At 37.8% G+C, this 19,106-nt stretch overlaps 1 protein-coding gene and 1 long non-coding RNA gene across 2 annotated transcripts; one reads left to right on the forward strand and one right to left on the reverse strand.

Annotated features, from left to right (window-relative positions):
- Window positions 1–363: 363 nt before the first annotated feature.
- bmp10l (bone morphogenetic protein 10, like) lies at window positions 364–13,588 on the forward strand. Its single transcript, XM_073914318.1, has 3 exons — window positions 364–493; window positions 8,568–9,273; window positions 11,409–13,588. Exons 2-3 carry the CDS (start codon window positions 9,003–9,005, stop codon window positions 12,356–12,358), a joined length of 1,221 nt encoding a protein of 406 aa, XP_073770419.1. The 5' UTR covers window positions 364–493; window positions 8,568–9,002; the 3' UTR covers window positions 12,359–13,588.
- A 3,722-nt stretch (window positions 13,589–17,310) lies between these two features.
- LOC141376281 (uncharacterized) lies at window positions 17,311–19,089 on the reverse strand. The gene is made up of 2 exons (XR_012386053.1): window positions 18,951–19,089; window positions 17,311–18,715 (listed from the first exon to the last, which is right to left on the reverse strand). It is a non-coding gene; the product is annotated as an uncharacterized lncRNA (long non-coding RNA).
- Between the last annotated feature and the right edge of the window lie 17 nt (window positions 19,090–19,106).

Consider the following 19,106-nt stretch of genomic DNA (forward strand, 5'->3'; position numbering starts at 1 on the left):
AGAGCCAGAAAAAGATTTGATCCGTTCATTTGTTGAGTCCTCAGGTTTTGGCAAGGCAAGTTGACTTCTATAGCACATTTCATACACAGTGGCAATCAAAGTGCTTTACATAGACAGGAATAAAAGAGAAGAATGCGAAAATAAAAGCAACAAAGAATAAAAATGATGCAAAATTTCAGATTTAAATGGGTTAAACAGGTTTTAAAGGAGTAAAACAGAAAAGAAAGACGATAGTGTGATCTCTCAGACACACCGTGCTCATTCAGTAAAGGCACAGCTAAACAGATGTGTTTTAGGTTTTAAGTCTCTTTACATGCTGAACATGATGAATGAACAACTCAAGAACACAAAGACTCAAAAGCTGAACTAATCATGGCTGCTTTCGGCTCAGACTGTGCTTTGGTGAAGCTTATACGAGTCTGTCAGTGTCGGGTGAACCAACGACTCAAATGTCAGGAGAGCTGAGCTGAGCTAATCATAGACAAAACAGCAGGTAAACAATAATCGAGTGTTTTCTCTTTCTTCCAGCGTTCTAGTTCTGACTTGTCTGTAGTGTGATCAACATTCGGGCTAGTTGTAGATGAGTTCGGAAGCAAATCGTAACATTTTAATAACATTTTGGCAAACTGAACGAAATGGCTCATTCATGTTGACGAATGAAACTCAGTAGAGTCAGAGAACGGTTTTGGTTTGATAACCTGTACTGGTATCTCTTTTCATGTTACTAGTACTCACTCGTTAGATGCTAGTACACTTATGTTCATTCATTCATTCATTCTCTTTTCGGCTTAGTCCTTTTATTAATCCACAGCAGAATGAACCGCCAACTTATCCAGCACGTTTTTACACAGTGAATACCCTTCCAGCTGCAACCCATCTCTGGGAAACAGTACACTTGTGTATTAGATACTAGTACTCATTAGTTTGATACTGGTACACTTATGTAGATACTAGTACTCATTCATCAGATACTAGTACACTTGTGTAGATACTACTCATTTATTAGATGCTAGTACTCAATCGTTAGATACTAGTATCTATTTAATGTCTCTGAGGAATATTTTCAGTAGCTTGTTGAATCTCTGCCATGAAGAATTAAGGCAGCTTTGAAGGCAAAAGGGGTCCAACCCGATACTAGTAAGGTGTACCTAATAAAGTGGCCGGTGAGTGTATATTTTTGTGCAATGCCTTGCTCTGTTAAACAATAATAGAAATAATAATAAATTTGATTTCAACTGTATATTCAGTGACTTTCCCTGTTTTTGAATGCTGTAGTATTGACTTAGTATTGCTATCCTGATTATTTAATTACTGTATTAAAGTCAAAATTTTGTAGCATTCACTGAATCCCCCACAAAAGCATGCATTAACCCCTCATCATTTTATGCTGAATGATTAATAAATGACATTATTTTGAAGAGCACATTGTTTTGCGTTGTTTCTCAAACTTTTCCTTCTCACCGTTCTGCTTTCATGCTCCCTGTGTAACCTGTTTTTGTCTCATTACAGAAGTAAATGAGCTGTGATTGTGCTTTCATGCTGACTTGATCGATGTTCTGCTGTTGCTGGATGAGCTGTAAATGACTGCGAATAAGATTTCTGCATACGGGCCAGGTTTTCCAACATATGAAAGTAATATTTATATTAATATCACTGATATTTCTGTGATGAGAAGAAGTAAACAGCGCATGAAGGCAGTCATTTATCATGCAGCAACACAATATGACGTGTCTGCACTGGACATTGTGAGATTTTAATAAGAGTTTGTGTGTTGTTTATATTTTCATTCATTCATTTTCTTTTCGACTTAGTCCCTTTGTTAATCTGGGGTCGCCACAGCGGAATGAACCGCCAACTATTCCAGCATATGTTTTACACAGCGGATGCCCTTCCAGCTGCGACCCATCGATATTAAAAAGGCTTTATTTGTTATTTATATTTTCTGATTTATTATTGATTTATTACTTTTCATTGCATTTTTGTTTAGTTATTTGCATATTTTATTGTCAGTAATTTATATTCCAACAACACAATACGACTGCGCTGGACATGAGATTTTAATAAGGGTTTATTTATATTTCTTATTTTAATTATGATTTTAATTTCTGATTTATTTATTTTTATTATGACTTATTCATATTTTTTATTGCATTTTTGTTTATTATTATTTGCATTGTTTGTCAATCATTTATCATGTAACAACACAATCTGACATTTCTGCATTGGATTATATTTTCTGATTTATTATTTTTTAATCCCGATTTATTCATTTTTTTATTGCATTTTTGTTCACTTATTTACATTTTTTTCATGCAACTACAAAATATGGCATTTCTGCACTGGACATTGTGCAGTTTTCATAAAGGTTTATTTATATTTTCAGATTTTTCAATTTTAATAAAGATTTTAATAAAGATTTTTATTTTATATTTTAATTATAATTTACTGCTTTTTTAATTGCATTTTTGTTTATTTACATATTCATTTGTCAGTCATTTATCATGCAACCACACAATACATTACTGTACTGGACATTTTATTAAAGGTTTCATTCATTTCACTTCAGCTTACTCCCTTATGGGCTCGCCACATTAGAATGAGCCGCCTTAATAAGGGTTTAATTCTTATTTATATTTTTTATCATTTTATTTCCAAGAGTATGTTTGCATTTTTATTTATTCATTTACATTTTTTTGACAGTAATTTATCATGCAACAACACAATACGACAATTCTGCACTGGACAAGATTTTAATAAGGATTTATATATACATATATATATATATATATATATATATATATATATACTCTTTTGTCAGTCATTTATCATGCAACAATGCAATCATTGTATTATATTTGTATATTTTCTCATTTGGTGACGCAGTGGCGCAGTAGGTAGTGCTGTCGCATCACAGCAAGAAGGTAGCTGGTTTGAGTCTCGGCTGGCTCAGATGGCGTTTCTGTGTGGAGTTTGCATGTTCTCCCTGCGTTTGCGTGGGTTTCCTCCGGGTGCTCCGGTTTCCCCCACAGTCCAAACACATGCGGTACAGGTGAATTGGGTAGGCTAAATTGTCCATAGTGTGTGTGTGTGTGTGTGTGTGTGTGTGTGTGTGTGTGTGTGTGTGTGTGTGTGTGTGTGTGTGTGTGTGTGTGTGTGTGTGTGTGTGTGTGTGTGTGTGTGTGTGTGTGTGTGTGTGTGTGTGTGTGTGTGTGTGTGTGTGTGTGTGTGTGGATGTGGATGTTTCCCAGAGATGGGTTGCAGCTGGAAGGGTATCTGCTGTGTAAAAACGTGCTGGATAAGTTGGCGGTTCATTCCGCTGTGGTGACCCTGGAATAATAAAGCAACTAAGCTGAAAAGTAAATGAATGAATGAATGAATGAATATTCTGATTTATTATTTTTTATTTCAATTTATTTATTTTTGTTCATTTATTTACTTTTTTGTCATTTATTTTTTCATGCAACTACAAAATATGGCATTTCTGCACTGGACATTGTGCAATTTTAATAAGGGTTTTTACTTTAATTATGATTTTACTTAATATTTTAATTATAATTTGTTAGCTATTTTAATTGCATTTTTGTTTATTTACATATTCATTTGTCAGCTATTTATCATGCAACTACACAATAATTCTGTACTGTACGTTGTGCGATATTAATAAGGGTTTATTTGTTATTTATATTTTCAGATTCTTTTAAAATGTTATTTTAATTCTGATTTATCTGCTTTTATTAGCATTTTTGTTTGTTTATTTACACCTGTGGTTGTGCAGTGTGTGCTCATGGCTCCTGCTGTAATATGTCATCTTCAGCAGGTCACACTGATGTGAACAGCATTACGCTTTTATTTCTGAACATTGTTTGTCTTGATTTAGCAGAGCTGACAGATCACATGCGGGATCTTTAACTAAAGTATGATCCTCAGACAGGCTCAGGATTTGTTTCTTTTGATCGAGTCATTATTCATTATTAAACATGAATTAGTCATTATTAAAAACATCTTTGCGTGCCAAATAGTTATTATAATATCATCTTTATTCTCTGTATTTAAATTGCTTTTACATTATTTCCACTGAAATGTCAAATTGTTGAAGTGTAACAGAGATTATATGTGTGTGTGCATCTAGAAATGAAGGTCTCCAAGGTTTCTGTTTGTCCTGTAGTTGTCAGTGTTCCCTCTGCCGTTAGTTTAATGAGTCGCATTAAAGGAGTATTTGGTTCATTAGTCTGTGTGTGTTTAAGCTGCAGTGTTTGCTCTGCTCTTTGTCCTAATGTGACGCCAGTGTCAGATCCCTGTTTGTGTATTCAGCTAGTTTGTTTTTATAAATCAGTCTCCTGAGCGTGACTGTTGAGAATGGACATGACGGAGGTCTGAATCCTCACTTAATAATAGCACACACTGTGAAACAAATCAGTAAATGAGCAGTTTTCTGTATTTTTTTATTCATGTTTTTATTCTTCCACGTTTATTTCTGTCTTTATATTGCACTATTATTATCTCACGAGAGTCATTCACGCCTGCTGTTCTCACGTAAGTCCACTAGAGGCCGCTGTGGACTGACTGAATGACCGACCTATCGACTGACCCACCCTCCTCCTTACCTTAAGCCAATCACAGTGTTTTCAAAAGCAATCCAGAAAAAAAGAAAAGCCCTCGCCTGATTTTTACCAGGCTTTCCAGCCTGATCTCACGAGGAAACGTAAGTAATTTATGTTTTGTCAGTTTAGTGGCTAAATTGTACGAATTCAGTCGTATAAAAATGTACAATTTTAAAAAGGAGGCGTGGCACCCAATCCTACCCCTAACCCCAACCGTCATTGGGTGATGAGCAAATCGTACTAAATTGTACGAATTAGATTGTACGAATTCATACGAATTCGCCGCTAAATCAAAAAGTTACGAATCGTCGTGAGATTGCGTTGGGTTTTCAGATTTTACCACATTCTCACCCAAATCGTACTAAATTTTACGAATTATATTGTACGAATTCATACGAATTAGCCACCAAATCAAAAAGTTACGAATTGTCGTGAGATTGTGTTTTTAGATTTTACCACGTTGTCACCCTGATATTTACTTGTTTATTGTATTTTTTGGCTTTTGTTTTTGTCTTACCTGCTTTCTGAAACCGTTCTTCACCTAAACTCAAAGCCTTTCGTTGCAGTCACATCTGCTCTGTCTCAAATCTGCCGATGTACGCGGTGAGCCACTGAGCAAACTTTTAAGTTCGGGAAAGCCGGCCACTTGGAGGTTAGTGGTCAGCTGGTAAGCATGAAAAGGAACAGTGTCATACCGCTCTGTAGCATTCGTTTTAAAGACGAAATACAGACACGCATTCCTCTGGCTACATAATTTACGATCTCCAGAAATGTGTATAAGGGTACATTTTCAGAATGACCCTATGCTGCAAATATATTGCCTGAGGAACGCATAAAAATATTCATTTCCAAACTGGGGTGTACTCGATAATGTTGAGCGCTGAATATTGTTCAGTATGTGAACGCTGCTCTGTTTTCTGTCTATATCTGTGCTGAATCTCTGTGGAGCGCAGCTGGAGTCTGAATAAAGGCCTTTGCTAATGTCAGCGGTGTATTACTGTCAATCCTGCGTTCACACACTCCACCTTCCCCACAGCAATAACCGCAGCTCTGTTTCCCATAGGGGTGATCATTTAGGAAGCGTCCCATCATTTGCACCGCATGAATCCGGTCTCTCCATGCGCCTCTCGCTGGGTTTCATACAACTTGTTTCATGCATTTTGGATTATGGCATAAAAAGTAGAGGTGGGAATCAAGAGACTTCACCATCTGATTCCAAAACAGTTTACTAATATTATTTCAAAACGGCTAAAATGTCAGTAAAAGTCACTTTGGTAAACTGTAGAGTTGAATTTACATCATCAGAAGTGGACTGAGCAGAGATCAACATCCCATAATGCATGACACAAAACGCACTAAAAATACAAAAATTGATTTTTGAACTATATTAAAACTACTAAAATGTCAATAAATGTCAATTTATCCAATTTTAATTAAAAAAAATTTAACTCTGCAGTTTCACAGAGCAGATGTTGACATCCCATAATGCAGTTCACCACCACAAATAAGCACTGAAGTACTGAAACTGTTCATTAACAGATATTTTTACACTGTATATTAATAATATATCTGAGGCTTGTGATGATAGTGAAAACACAATGCAGAGGTCGACAATCACGACACCTGAAGCACACTCACACTTGCACAGTGTTTTTCCAGAAATAAGCAGTGTTAATAAGAACTGGCCAATATATAAAATCTAAAGTCAGATTGTTTTGCATAGCACAGGGCTTAGTGTTTCTCTGAAAAGTGTCTCTGTATAAAAGCAATCGTGTTGGGGATGAATAGCGCTGCACGGTGTTAAAAAAAATCCGACATTGCCCTATTTTATTTTGCCTTGATAGAGTGCAGTATGAATATAATCTGACCTGATGCTTTGAACAGCTCTATTTGGAAATACTTCATTCATTTAGATTGATTTGGATGATCAAGTCTTTTTCGGTACATGAATTATAATATATTACAAGCTAAATAAATAAATAACCAGAGCATTTGGACAGCGCCCAAAGAGAAAATGAACTCTTTCCTGGTGTGATGATGTGAACAGAGGCAGATTAAAGGCCAGCAGCACTAGGATGAGCCACATTAGTGGATACAGGTTCACACCCCGCTCTGGGGTGCAAAAATGTCCCATTCCAGGAGCAAAGTCCAAGTTTGAAGCACTTTTCTTCTGTTCAGAGCTCGTGCCCAAATCCTCACGACCAAATCTGAATACAGAATCAATCCAGAAACCCAAATTTCCCCCATCCCTAACAAAAAATGCCTAGTAGAAATTCCAAGATGTGCGCAGCTCATTTATTAGAGGAGAACAGACGCCACAGTGCAGCAAACTCCACTCCTCTCAGTGATACCTGTGCAGGTTTATCAGGAACTGAGGAGTCCATTCTCTTTAGTTTCTCATTAGATGTAAACGTTTATTTACAAATATTTCATGTGACAATGCAGTTTTGTGCATAAATTGAATCATCATCTTTGGATGTAAACACAGCTATAGTGTCTCAGAGATGCTATCAGAGCATAGGATTCTTTAAAGAACAATCTTACAGTGAAGCTGGCTGATATTTCAGCTCACACTGACACCCGGTGGTGCCTTTACAGCAGTGCGGGTCTCAATTAATGATTCCTTTATGTTTGTCTCTGTTTTATTTCTGTGCATGCTTATTTAATTTTAGGGAATTATTAGCCCTGCTGTATATTTACCCCAATTTCTGTTTAACGGAGAGCAGATTTCTAGACATACAGTAAGAGTGTTAATAACTCATCTCTAATAACTGATTTATTTTCTCAGTATTTCCTCTATTATTTGTTCTTCTGGAGAAAGTCTTATTTGTTTTATTATCAGCTGGAATAAAAGCAGTTTTTAATAGTTTTAAACCCATGTTAAGCTCAATATTATTCACCCCTTCAGCAATATTAGTGTTGGATTGTCTCCAGAACAAACCACTGTTATACAATGACTTGCCTAATTACCCTAACTTTACCCTAATTACCCTAGTGAAGCCTTTAAGTGCAGGCCCGTAGCCAGCCTGGTGAAAGTGCTGGTTCTTTTTTCTCAAAATATGGACTTTTTTTGCAGTTATTCACCTTATTTTCTCTGTAATTATGATGTTTAAATACTCCAATAAGTGGCATAAGCACTATTTTTAGCTGGGTTAGCTTGTTGTATCCTCCACTTTTAATGTACCAAAAATATTTCCTAAATATTTATAATAAACCAATGTTAAAAAAGAGCTTCGGGATTTTCTTCTAGCCTCACTTGAACATTCATCCAACAGCAGCCTAATTAGTATAAACGTTTTGATAACACGACTTCATCAGGGTAACCTGATGTAGCCGCAGTTTTAAGGAACAGCCATGTCAATAAAGGCTTTTTATTGTTTTTTCCGCGTTTTTTGAGTGCCTTGGACTGATTTTGATGTTTATTCTGATGAATCTCTTACACAAAGAGCACTGACACAATATTTAAGCGACCCCTGAAAACTTTTTGATTTTGTATTTTTGTACACAGCCTAATTAGTATTAAAATGAACTTTAATATGCTGCTTTTGGTGCGTTGGACCTTTTCATTGGTCATTTTTTCTCTCAAGAATAAGGTTCAAGATTTAGAATAAAAGTTAGGCCACTTGTAAAAAGTCGGTCAATAGTGAAAGTTGACTTCACTTATGTCATATTGTGCGTTTTCTTAAAACCTTTGATGAGTTATTTCCACAATTTATGATGACATCGCAGTCAAAATATAGGTCAAATGAGAATATAGTGGCACAAATGTTAAACCAATGGCATATTCTGGACCTTTTTCAGAACCGGGCCTGAAATGTGACTTTAAGCTGAACACTAGTGTCTTGAAGAATATCTAGTCTAATATTATGTGCTGTCATCATGATGAAGAGAAAATATTCTTATAGTTATTAGAGATGAGTTATTAACACTATTATGATTAGAGATGTGTGTTTCCTTCTCTGTTAGATGCATCAACTGTATATTAAAGATCCTAAATCCTTTTCAAAGCATGGCTCTTAATGAACCTTCATCATATAGGGCACCAAAAGCTCCTCTGCTACAGAAGAACCCAAATTAAACCACTTTGAATCATTTGTCCTAAACGTGAAACTCTTTCTGTGTGTTCCTGGAGAAGCGCGTCTGCTCAGTGTAAATGTGCATGTATTAAGTGGGCGAGTGCATACGTTTATGCGCTAGCGTCCCAGAAAGGCATGCATGGAAAGAAGATACAGGACGTGTGAGGAACCCGGTGGCCCTCAGCGAAGTGACCAAGTGGCAACATCTCCAAACTTGTCAGCACAAGCGGGTCGACAATGTAGTCCTGCCCTCTGAACCACATCACAAGATCCACAAGGACGAGGCTGTTTTTCCTCCACATCACGCTGTCAGGATTCTGCAGTCATGGCTGATTCTCTGCTGCTCCTGCTGCTGCTGCTGCTGGCGGCCGAGGCTCAAGCGGGCCCAATACCGAGCCCTGGGGAACGCCAGGATAATGTGGACATGCAGCAGGTTCTGGGTCAGTTCCTGCACATGCTGAATTTGACAGAGCAAGGGCCACGCTCAAGAGCTCGCAATGAAGCACCAGAGTACATGATGGAGCTCTATAAGAAGTTCTCCAGCGATCGTAGCGCCGCTCCGGCAGCTAACATCATCAGGAGCTTCAGAAACCAAGGTAATCTGATGCCGTTAGCTTCAATCAGTCTGAGTTAGATTGATTGACTTATATTAATGTGAAAATTACCTAATTATTCATGTGGTTTTAAACCATCATGAGTTTTTTTCTCCTGTTGAACACAAAAGAAGATATTTTGAAGAATGTTGGTTTGTTGCTGGCACAAATTGACTTCCATAGTAGGAAAAAAAAAATACTATGGAAGTCAAGCTACTGGTGTTTTCCAATAAAATAAAGAGACTCAAATAGGTTTTGAACTAGTGAAGGGTGAGGAAATGATGACAGGTTGTTCATTTTTGGGTGCACAGTGTCTTTAAAGTTAAATATTTTTAATGTTTTATTAGTTATAAAATGCTATACTTATATTTAAAGCGATAGTTCACCCCAAAAATGAAATTGTACTCACTATTTACTGTCTATCAAGTGGTTTTAAGATCTTTATGAGTTTCTTTCTTCTGTTGAATACAAAGAGAAGATATTTTGAAGAATGTTGGTTGGTTGCTGGCACAAATTGATTGCCATAGTAGGAAAAAAAAAATACTATGGAAGTCAAGCTACTGGTGTTTTCCAATAAAATAAAGAGACTCAAATAGGTTTTGAACTAGTGAAGGGTGAGGAAATGATGACAGGTTGTTCATTTTTGGGTGGGGAAAAATTACTATGTAAGTCAACAGCATTTTTCTCAACAGAAGAAGAAACCTAAATAGGTTTTAAACATGTGAAGAGTAAGTAAATAATGGCAGAATTTATAAAGTTAGCTATTTTTTTTTTTACATATTTATATAAATATTAACGGTAACACTTTATAATAACTACACACAATAAATCATTTATTAAGCATAAGCAAATAGTGAATTCATTATCCGTTAAGCATTAACTCTACATTAATAAATGTTAGTAAGCAGTTTATAACTGCAGCTACAAATGCTCTATTCTTGACTTATAACTATATTTAAAATGTGCTTAATAATTGTATTTGCATACTTGGTAAATTATTTATTTTTCATTACTAAATTAAGTATCACATTATTTACAAAGCATTTGTATTTAAGAGTAGTTGAGGGTTTTTAGGATCATTCAGAATTAGTTAGTAAATGATTAATAAACTATTCAAATTAACGTTTAAATGTCTTATTATTCAGGCGTATACTAATAGTCAACTAATATGTTAATAAATGCTTTATTAACTCAACTTCATGCAGTTTTGTGACCTAATCTAATGTTAGGACTATTCATGCTTTATAAATCCTTTATAAATGACAAATAAAGGCTCAGAATCAAATGAACTATAATCTTTGCAATCTTTTCTAAAATGTAAAATTACTGTAAAGTTTAAACATTGCTAAATAACAGGAGAGTCAAAATACAACAAAACTGGATAAAACAACAATATAATAGTTAAACAATGTATTAAAATGTAATCTTTAAACTCTACAGTGATTTTATTTTAGATCAGGGTGCAAAGATTTATTTTTTATTTGAAGTGCAGTTTCATTTGTGTATCTTTAATTGAATAGGAATGAATAATGTCTTTTTTCCTGTTCAGAATTTAACTGAGCCTTTATTTGCCATTTATAAAGGATTTATAAAGCATGAATAGTCCTCACTTTAGATTAGGTCACAAAACTAGGTGAAGTTGAGTTAATAAAGCATTTATTAACATACATAGTAACCATTAATATATGTCTGAATAATAAGACATATAAACGTTAATTTCAATAGTTTATTAATCGTTTACTAACTCATTCTGAATGATCCTAAAACCCCTCAACTACTCTTAAATACAAATGTTTTGTAAATAATGCGATACTTAATTTAGTAATGAAAAATAAATCATTAACAAAGTATGAAAATACAATTATTAAGCACATTTTAAATATAGTTATAAGTCAAGAATAGAGCATTTGTAGCTGCAGTTATAAACTGCTTACTAACGTTTATTAATGTAGAGTTAATGCTTAACGGATAATGAATTCACTATTTACTTATGCTTAATAAATGATTTATAGTGTGTAGTTATTATACAGTGTTACCATATTAACTACTATACTCACATTTAAAGCGATAGTTCACACCAAAAATGAGAATACACTCATTATTTACGTTTTTTTTTTTTCTGGTGCATGTGATCACAGAGCACTCGTCTGGCAGTGTGCTGAGCAGCGGTGTGCGGACGCAGCGTCTCCAGTTCAACATCTCCATCCCGCAGCAGGAGATGGTGGTCAGCGCAGAACTGCGCATTCACATGTTTCTCCACAGAAAATCGCACACCGCAGACGCCTGGACGGTCCGCATATTCGACACACAGCGATCAGACACACGCTACAGAGAGCCGCTGGCCTCAAAACACATCCATCGCAAGGACATCAGCTGGGAAGTGTTTGACATGACCAACGCCATCCGAAACTGGAGAAAAGTCGGCATCGAGACCCCAAACCTGGAGGTGTGTATCCAAAAGGCGTTCAGGAATACGAATGACTGGAGATATGTCGGCCTGGACATTGATAGAGATCCTGATGGAAAACACGAACCTGTAATGATCGTATTCTCCAATGATCAGACTGAAGATCAGATCGGGGATGGAAATAAGGATCAGAAAGAGACGCAGATGCACTCGAATATTATACATGAGGACGGTGGTGAAGATCCTCAGATGATCAGTGATGAGAGACAGTGGACGGATGGAAATAAGGATCAGAAAGAGACACAGATGCAATCGAATATTATTTACGAGGACGGTGCGAGAGTTCGGCGCAGCGCTAAAGTGGAGGACTGCAGAATAGCGGAGATGTACGTGGATTTTAAGGATATCGGCTGGGATTCGTTCATCTTGGCTCCGTCTGGATATCAGGCGTTCACTTGTCGCGGCGTCTGCAGCTATCCTCTGACTCAAAAAGTGACGCCGACTAAACACGCCATCGTCCAGACGCTGCTCAATCTGAAGAGTCCCCAACGGGCCGCTCAAACCTGCTGCGTTCCCACTGAGCTGAAGCCCATCTCACTGCTGTACGAGAACGAGAACGGCGTCGTGGTTTTAGATAACAAATACGGAGGCATGGTGGTGAAGGAATGTGGATGCAGATAGAGGAACTGATCAAACAAATGAAGAAATCTCTGAAAGAGACATGCAAATAAAGTGAAGTGAATCATTTTTAATTCAATTCAATTCAGTTAGCAAACAACAGAACAGATCCTAAATGTGAATTAGGTTTCCATTATTGTTACGCTGGGTTCAGAGCACTGTCACTTGCTCTAGTTTACTCACAGGATGTTTTTCCCTTCATGCAATGTTTTTGAGTTTGATTACTTGAACTTGTCGATTATTTGAACTTGAGTCTTCAGAAGACAAAGAAGTGACTCAAGAGCTGGCTTTCTGAATAAAGCGAAGTGAATCTTTCTTTTAAAAAACAGAACAAATCCTAAATGTGAGTTAGTTTGTCCTTTATTCTTATGCTGAGTTCACATGGATCACTTGCCCTAGTTTACTCACAGGATGTTTTTCCATCACGCATTCACGGCAGCCACCATGTTAGCCCTGTGTGTGTTCATCGGAGGTTAAAATGTTCTTTCATTTTTTCTTTGTCGTTGATGAAGAAAAAAACTGGGGAAATAATTCATCTTTATCAGATATCTGTCCTGAAAGTGTATGTAAATCAGTGCGATTTTAATTATATCATGTCTATTTGCATATTTAAACATGACATTTATTATAATGTTTGCAGTTATTACTTGTAATGACAAATCAGCTAGGAGATACGGTCATTCTGATGATATAAATCTTTAACTCTGTTCACCTGGAGTAGAAATTGAGCCTCCAAAGGGTCATCTTCAGAGTTATGCAGAACAAAATGCTAAAACTGAGCAGTTCTGCTTCTTTATTCAGCGGATGTTGAGGATTCCTCATGACACTACTGAAGCACCTTCATTCGTTTGTTTGTCAGAGCTCATTCTGCATGATGATGGTCAGATAATGCTGAAGGCTCAGCTGGCGCTGATGGCCAGATGCCGTGCGAGCCTCAGCCACGTTCTCTTCCACACAGCATGATAAGAAGGTGTGAAAAAGCGAGAAGTGTAAGAGCCCTCACTCAAGAAGAGCCCTCGTTACAAGTGGACAAGAGAGCCGTCAGATTCCTGAGCGCCAACAGCAACAGTCTCCAACCATACTGCGCTTCCGCCTGCCATCTGAAGAGGAACACTCTGGAATAAACCTGACACGACTTTACTAATCCATTCTTCACTGTCATACTCACAACTCTGCAATATTTTGAAATATATTACGGCTATATAACATAGTTATATACCATCAGAGCAGCAACGTTTCTCCAATCTTCTATTGTCCAGTTTTGGTGAGTCTGTGTGAATTGTAGCCTCAGTTTCCTGTTCTTAGCTGACAGGAGCGGCACCCGGTGTGCTCTTCTGCTGCTGTAGCCCATCCGCCTCAAGGTTGGCCGTGTTGTGTGTTCAGAGATGCTCTTCTGCAGAGCTCGGTTGTATCGAGTGCTTATTTGAGTTACTGTTGCCTTTCTATCAGCTGGAACCAGTCTGGCCATTCTCCTCTGACCTCTGGCCTCATCAACAAGGCATTTACGCCCACAGAACTGCCGCTCACTGGATATTTCCTCTGTGTCGGAGCATTCTCTGTAAACCCTAGAGATGGTTGTGCGTGAAAATCCCAGTAAATCAGCAGTTTCTGAAATACGCAGAGCAGCCCGTCTGACAGCAACAACCATGCCACGATCAGAGTCACTTGAATAAATAAAAATAGAAATTTGCGTTAGCAAGTAGTAGGACAGGTGTACCTTATAAAGTGGCCGGTGAGTGTATATATATATATATATCACCAAATGTAAACGTATATGTCAAATACTGTATGTAGTCTGCATATTTTGCCACATACCAGATTTCTATGTGACCCAACATTGGGTTAAAACAACCCAGGATTTTTACTGTTTTCATGAAGTGATTCAATAAAATAGCCACAAGTTCCTCAGAGAACATTCTTTTGCTTCCTTCCTTCCTTCCTTCCTTCCTTCCTTCCTTCCTTCCTTCCTTCCTTCCTTTTTCCTTTTTCCTTCCTTCCTTCCTTCCTTCCTTTCTTTCTTTCTTTCTTTCTTACTTCCTTTTTCCTTCTTCCTTCCTTCCTTCCTTCCTTTCTTTCTTTCTTTCTTTCTTTCTTTCTTTCTTTCTTTCTTTCTTTCTTTCTTACTTCCTTTTTCCTTCCTTCCTTCCTTCCTTCCTTCCTTTCTTTCTTTCTTTCTTTCTTTCTTTCTTTCTTACTTCCTTTTTCCTCCTTCCTTCCTTTTTCCTTCCTTCCTTCCTTCCTTCCTTCCTTCCTTCCTTCCTTTCTTTCTTTCTTTTTTTTCTTTTTATTCTTTCTTTCTTCCTTCCTTCCTTCCTTCCTTCCTTTTTCCTTTTTCCTTCCTTCCTTCCTTCCTTCCTTCCTTTCTTTCTTTCTTTCTTTCTTTCTTTCTTACTTCCTTTTTCCTTCTTCCTTCCTTCCTTTTTCCTTCCTTCCTTCCTTCCTTCCTTCCTTCCTTCCTTTCTTTCTTTCTTTCTTTCTTTCTTTCTTTCTTACTTCCTTTTTCCTTCTTCCTTCCTTTTTCCTTCCTTCCTTCCTTCCTTCCTTCCTTTCTTTCTTTCTTTTTTTTCTTTTTATTCTTTCTTTCTTCCTTCCTTCCTTTTTCCTTCCTTCCTTCCTTCCTTCCTTCCTTCCTTCCTTCCTTTCTTTCTTCATTCCTTTCTTTCTTTCTTTCTTTCTTTCTTTATTTCTTTCTTCCTTTTTCCTTCTTTGTTCCTTCCTTTTTCCTTCTTCCTTCCTTCCTTCCTTCCTTTCTTTCTTCCTTTATTCCTTCCTTCCTTCCTTTTTCCTTCATTTTTCCTTCTTCATTCCTTCCTTCCTTCCCTCCTTTCTTTCTTTCTTTCTTTCTTTCTTTCTTTCTTTCTTTCTTCCTTCCTTCATTCCTTCCTTTCTTCCTTTTTCCTTCCTTCCTTCCTTCCTTCCTTCCTTCTTTCTTTCTTTCTTTCTTTCTTTCTTTCTTTCTTTCTTTCTTCCTTCCTTCCTCCCTTCCTTTCTTTCTTTCTTTCTTTCTTTCTTTCTTTCTTTCTTCCTTTTTCCTTCTTCTTTCCTTCCTTTTTCCTTTTTCCTTCCTTCCTTCCTTCCTTCCTTCCTTCCTTCCTTTCTTTCTTTCTTTCTTTCTTTCTTTCTTTCTTTCTTTCTTTCTTTCTTTCTTTCTTTCTTTCATCAAAACAACATTTTCTACACTGGAAAAGTTGATGTAATTATTACAATCACACAAAATTACGGGAAACCAGCTTGTAATGCTGAAGTAAATCTGAAATTTTGATGATGAAAAAAATCTATTCATGGTTTTTGCCTTGTACCATGAAGACTTGTAGTCTTTACTTAGGCAAATGTAGATTTTAGAGGTTTGTAAAGAAACTTAACTCAACAGATGATGCTCAGATTTTTTGCTTTAGTATGATCTTAAAAATGCAGACTGTGGTGCAAATAAGCGTGTAACTTCTCACTCCTGCAAGCGTTTCCTGGTGTGGCCATGAAATCCCACATGCTGGAAGGCTTCGGTTTAGATTTGACGTCTTATCAGAAGCACTAAGTGTTTCAATGTACAGACCTTTAGGATGGAGATAAGAGGCGTATCGGGAAGCCAAACACAACAGAACTGATATACAGTGCACACAACACAACCACAGCTCGGAAAAACACACTGTATGCAGATATGAAAATCAACATCAGGAGTTATACATGCAGCTGAAGAAGATTATTATACGCCACTTTTCACTATAATCACAAATATACAGTTAAGGGCGAAATTATTAGCCCTCTTCTGCAAAATGTATTATTTATTTCTCAAATGATGTTGAACAGATTCAGGAAATGTTCACAGTGTGTCTGATAATATTTGTTCTTCTGGAGAAAGTCTTATTTGTTTTATTTGGTGTAAAATTAAAGCAGTTTTTAATTGTTTTAAAGCCATTTTAAGGTCAATATTATTAGCCCCCTTCAGCAATATTAGTGTCGGATTGTCTCCAGAACAAACCACTGTTATACAATGACTTGCCTAATTACCCTAACTTTACCCTAATTACCCTAGTGAAGCCTTTACATGTCACTTTAAGCTGAACACTAGTGTTTTGAAGAATATCTAGTCTAATATTATGTGCTGTCATCATGACAAAGAGAAAATAAATCAGAAATGAGTTATATACATTTATACAACAGTTCTGTATGGTTCTCGATTCTGATTGGCTGATAGCCGTGTGATAATCTGCAATAACAGCACTTGCAGCCTCTTCACCAGTGTGTATTACTCCGCCCACATAGTGCCAGAGGACTAAACTCACTTCAGTTTGGCAGATATTGCAGCTGTTGGACAACAGAATGTATATTTGAGGCTTTTTTAGATTAGAGTATGCAGTGCAACTATGCAGTCTATTGATAAGGATTGCACCTATTTTAAATATGTATTATTTCAGAGTGCGCTGGCGGCCATCAGTCTGTCATACTGAGCAGAGCAAAGAGGGTTGATGTTCCACCACAAGATGGCGACAGAGACCTCATAATAAGTTCTTAGGGGAGAAAAACTCAGTGTAATTTCTGACTAGGGCTGATCAAATCACTATTGAACAGGTAAGTGACACTCTAAAGGCTGATTTATACTTCTGCGTCAAACGCCGGCGTATGCTACGGTGCTGACGCATAGCCCTTCGCCGTTGCCGTCGGCGTCGCTGACGTGCACCTCTCAAAAATTGTAACTACACGTCGCAACGACGCGTAGCGCAAGCTCTGTGATTGGTTGGCTTGGTAGCCCTTACGAGTCTGGGCGGGACTGAGAGCCGTGCGAATGGCGCGAGCTTGGACGCGAGCCCAATGGAGCGATTGTTTACAAGTGTGGAGTCCCGTGAAGGAGCTCCTCATGGAAAGTTTTGTTTTGTGTTTTCCTCATAGTTAAAGTTGTTGCACGTCCGAGGGTTCCTGCCTCAAAATGAGCGAGTTTGAGCCACTTGTACATCCCGGAAGTGTTTAGGAAAAGCAAAACAGCAGCGAAGAAACTCGACACAGAGAAACATTAACACCTCACTGCCAACTAGCGTTTCGGAAGTGTTAATGCAGACCAACAGAGACAGCGCGCAGAAGTATAAATGCACAGCTACGCGCGTTGCATGCGCCATGGGTCACGCCGGTCACTTGACGCAGAAGTATAAACCAGGCTTAAGTCGATCTTTCTCTTTTACCACAGTAATCTGCTAGTGTTTGCTTTGTTTGGCTTTTTTAGGGTTAATTATTGTGATTGCAACAGGGAAATACTAAGAAATCTCTGTAGACTGATGGCATTTCATGCTGTTCAGCCTTATAATCTTAAAATGTGAGCAAAATCAGCTGTTTTGTCTTCACTTTGGACATTACACTAGAGAATCATTCAAACACCTGCTGTAAAGGGATGTTTGTGAATGAGCAGCAGTTTCTGCTGTTCTGACGTCAGCTGCAGATGAGAATGAACGGCGGAAGAAAGTAGTTCCTCATTCAAAAGGATTTTTGAGACTCTCTGTGTTTGATTTTCTTATTTATATACAAGATTATGCTGTGGAACTGTTGTATAAACACAATATCACACTCGTAGCAGTGCAATATGGCTGTATATCGTCACTGGTGGGACACTAAGGCACTCGGGCCATGGCCTCGAGCCAACACACGACTCCCATGAGTGCTAATATACAGCCATACCACACTTCTACTTGTGTGATACTGGTCATATATACACATATGTACACAAGTTGATGCAACAAATACATTATTTATTATTCTCATATATTTAATATGCTTAAAAACTGCTTTATTAACCTTCATCAGCAGAAAGAATCAGAAGAGCTTTTTCGAGGAGCACGTTGAGGACCGATAACTGACCCGCATCTTACCTCACTGGTAAAGAACAGCTTCATTTATTTGGCTCAGGTGGAAGCGTGATATTGGTGGTCAAACTGCAGAAAGACTCAGTAAAGCTGCTGCTGAAGTGTGAAGATTTTGCTTGAGTGTTCTGAGTCTAATCTACAGAAACATGAATGCAGACGTTTATCGGAAGATCTGTCAGCAACATCAGCTTCTGTTCATCACACCCACACAGCGATCTTCATCAGGACAATCAACTCTGAACACAGAACAACAGCTGAAGCTGAAAACACTGAAATAATGACATGGCAGCCCAGAGTCCTGACCTAAACCTGAATGAAAATCTCTGGAAAACCTTTAGGACAACGAAAATTAGTACTGTGAAGATCAAGATCACAGCAGAGTGAGAGACTGATAACCCTACTGAAAAAAACAGCTTAAACCACCCTAGGCTGGTTGGCTGGTTTTAGCTGGTCGACCAGGCTGGTTTTAGAGGGGTTTTGGCCACTTCCAGGCTGGTTTCCAGCCATTTCCAGCCTAGTCTTAGCTGGTCAGGCTGGGAGATGACCAGCTAAAACCAGCTTGACCAGCCTAGCCAAGATGGGAGCCCAGCCAAAACCAGCTATGTCCAGCTAAAACCAGGCTGGAAATGGCTGGAAACCAGCCTGGAAATGGCCAAAACCCCTCTAAAGCCAGGCTGGTCAACCAGCTAAAATGAGCCAACCAGCCTTGGCTGGTTTAAGCTGTATTTTTCAGCAGGGAATATAAAGACTAGATGTCCTGTGCTGTGAGAGACTTGTCAGAGACTACTGATGATGACCTGCGAGAGACTAGTGATACTAGCGCCATTGTTTCTTTCTTCACACTTGAGTTATTACTGTTCTCTAACCATTGTTACCTTTATTTCCCACAAAATAGAAGTCTTTTT

Source organism: Danio rerio, chromosome 10, assembly GCF_049306965.1.
Source record: "Danio rerio strain Tuebingen ecotype United States chromosome 10, GRCz12tu, whole genome shotgun sequence".
NCBI classification, from domain to species: Eukaryota; Metazoa; Chordata; class Actinopteri; order Cypriniformes; family Danionidae; genus Danio; species Danio rerio.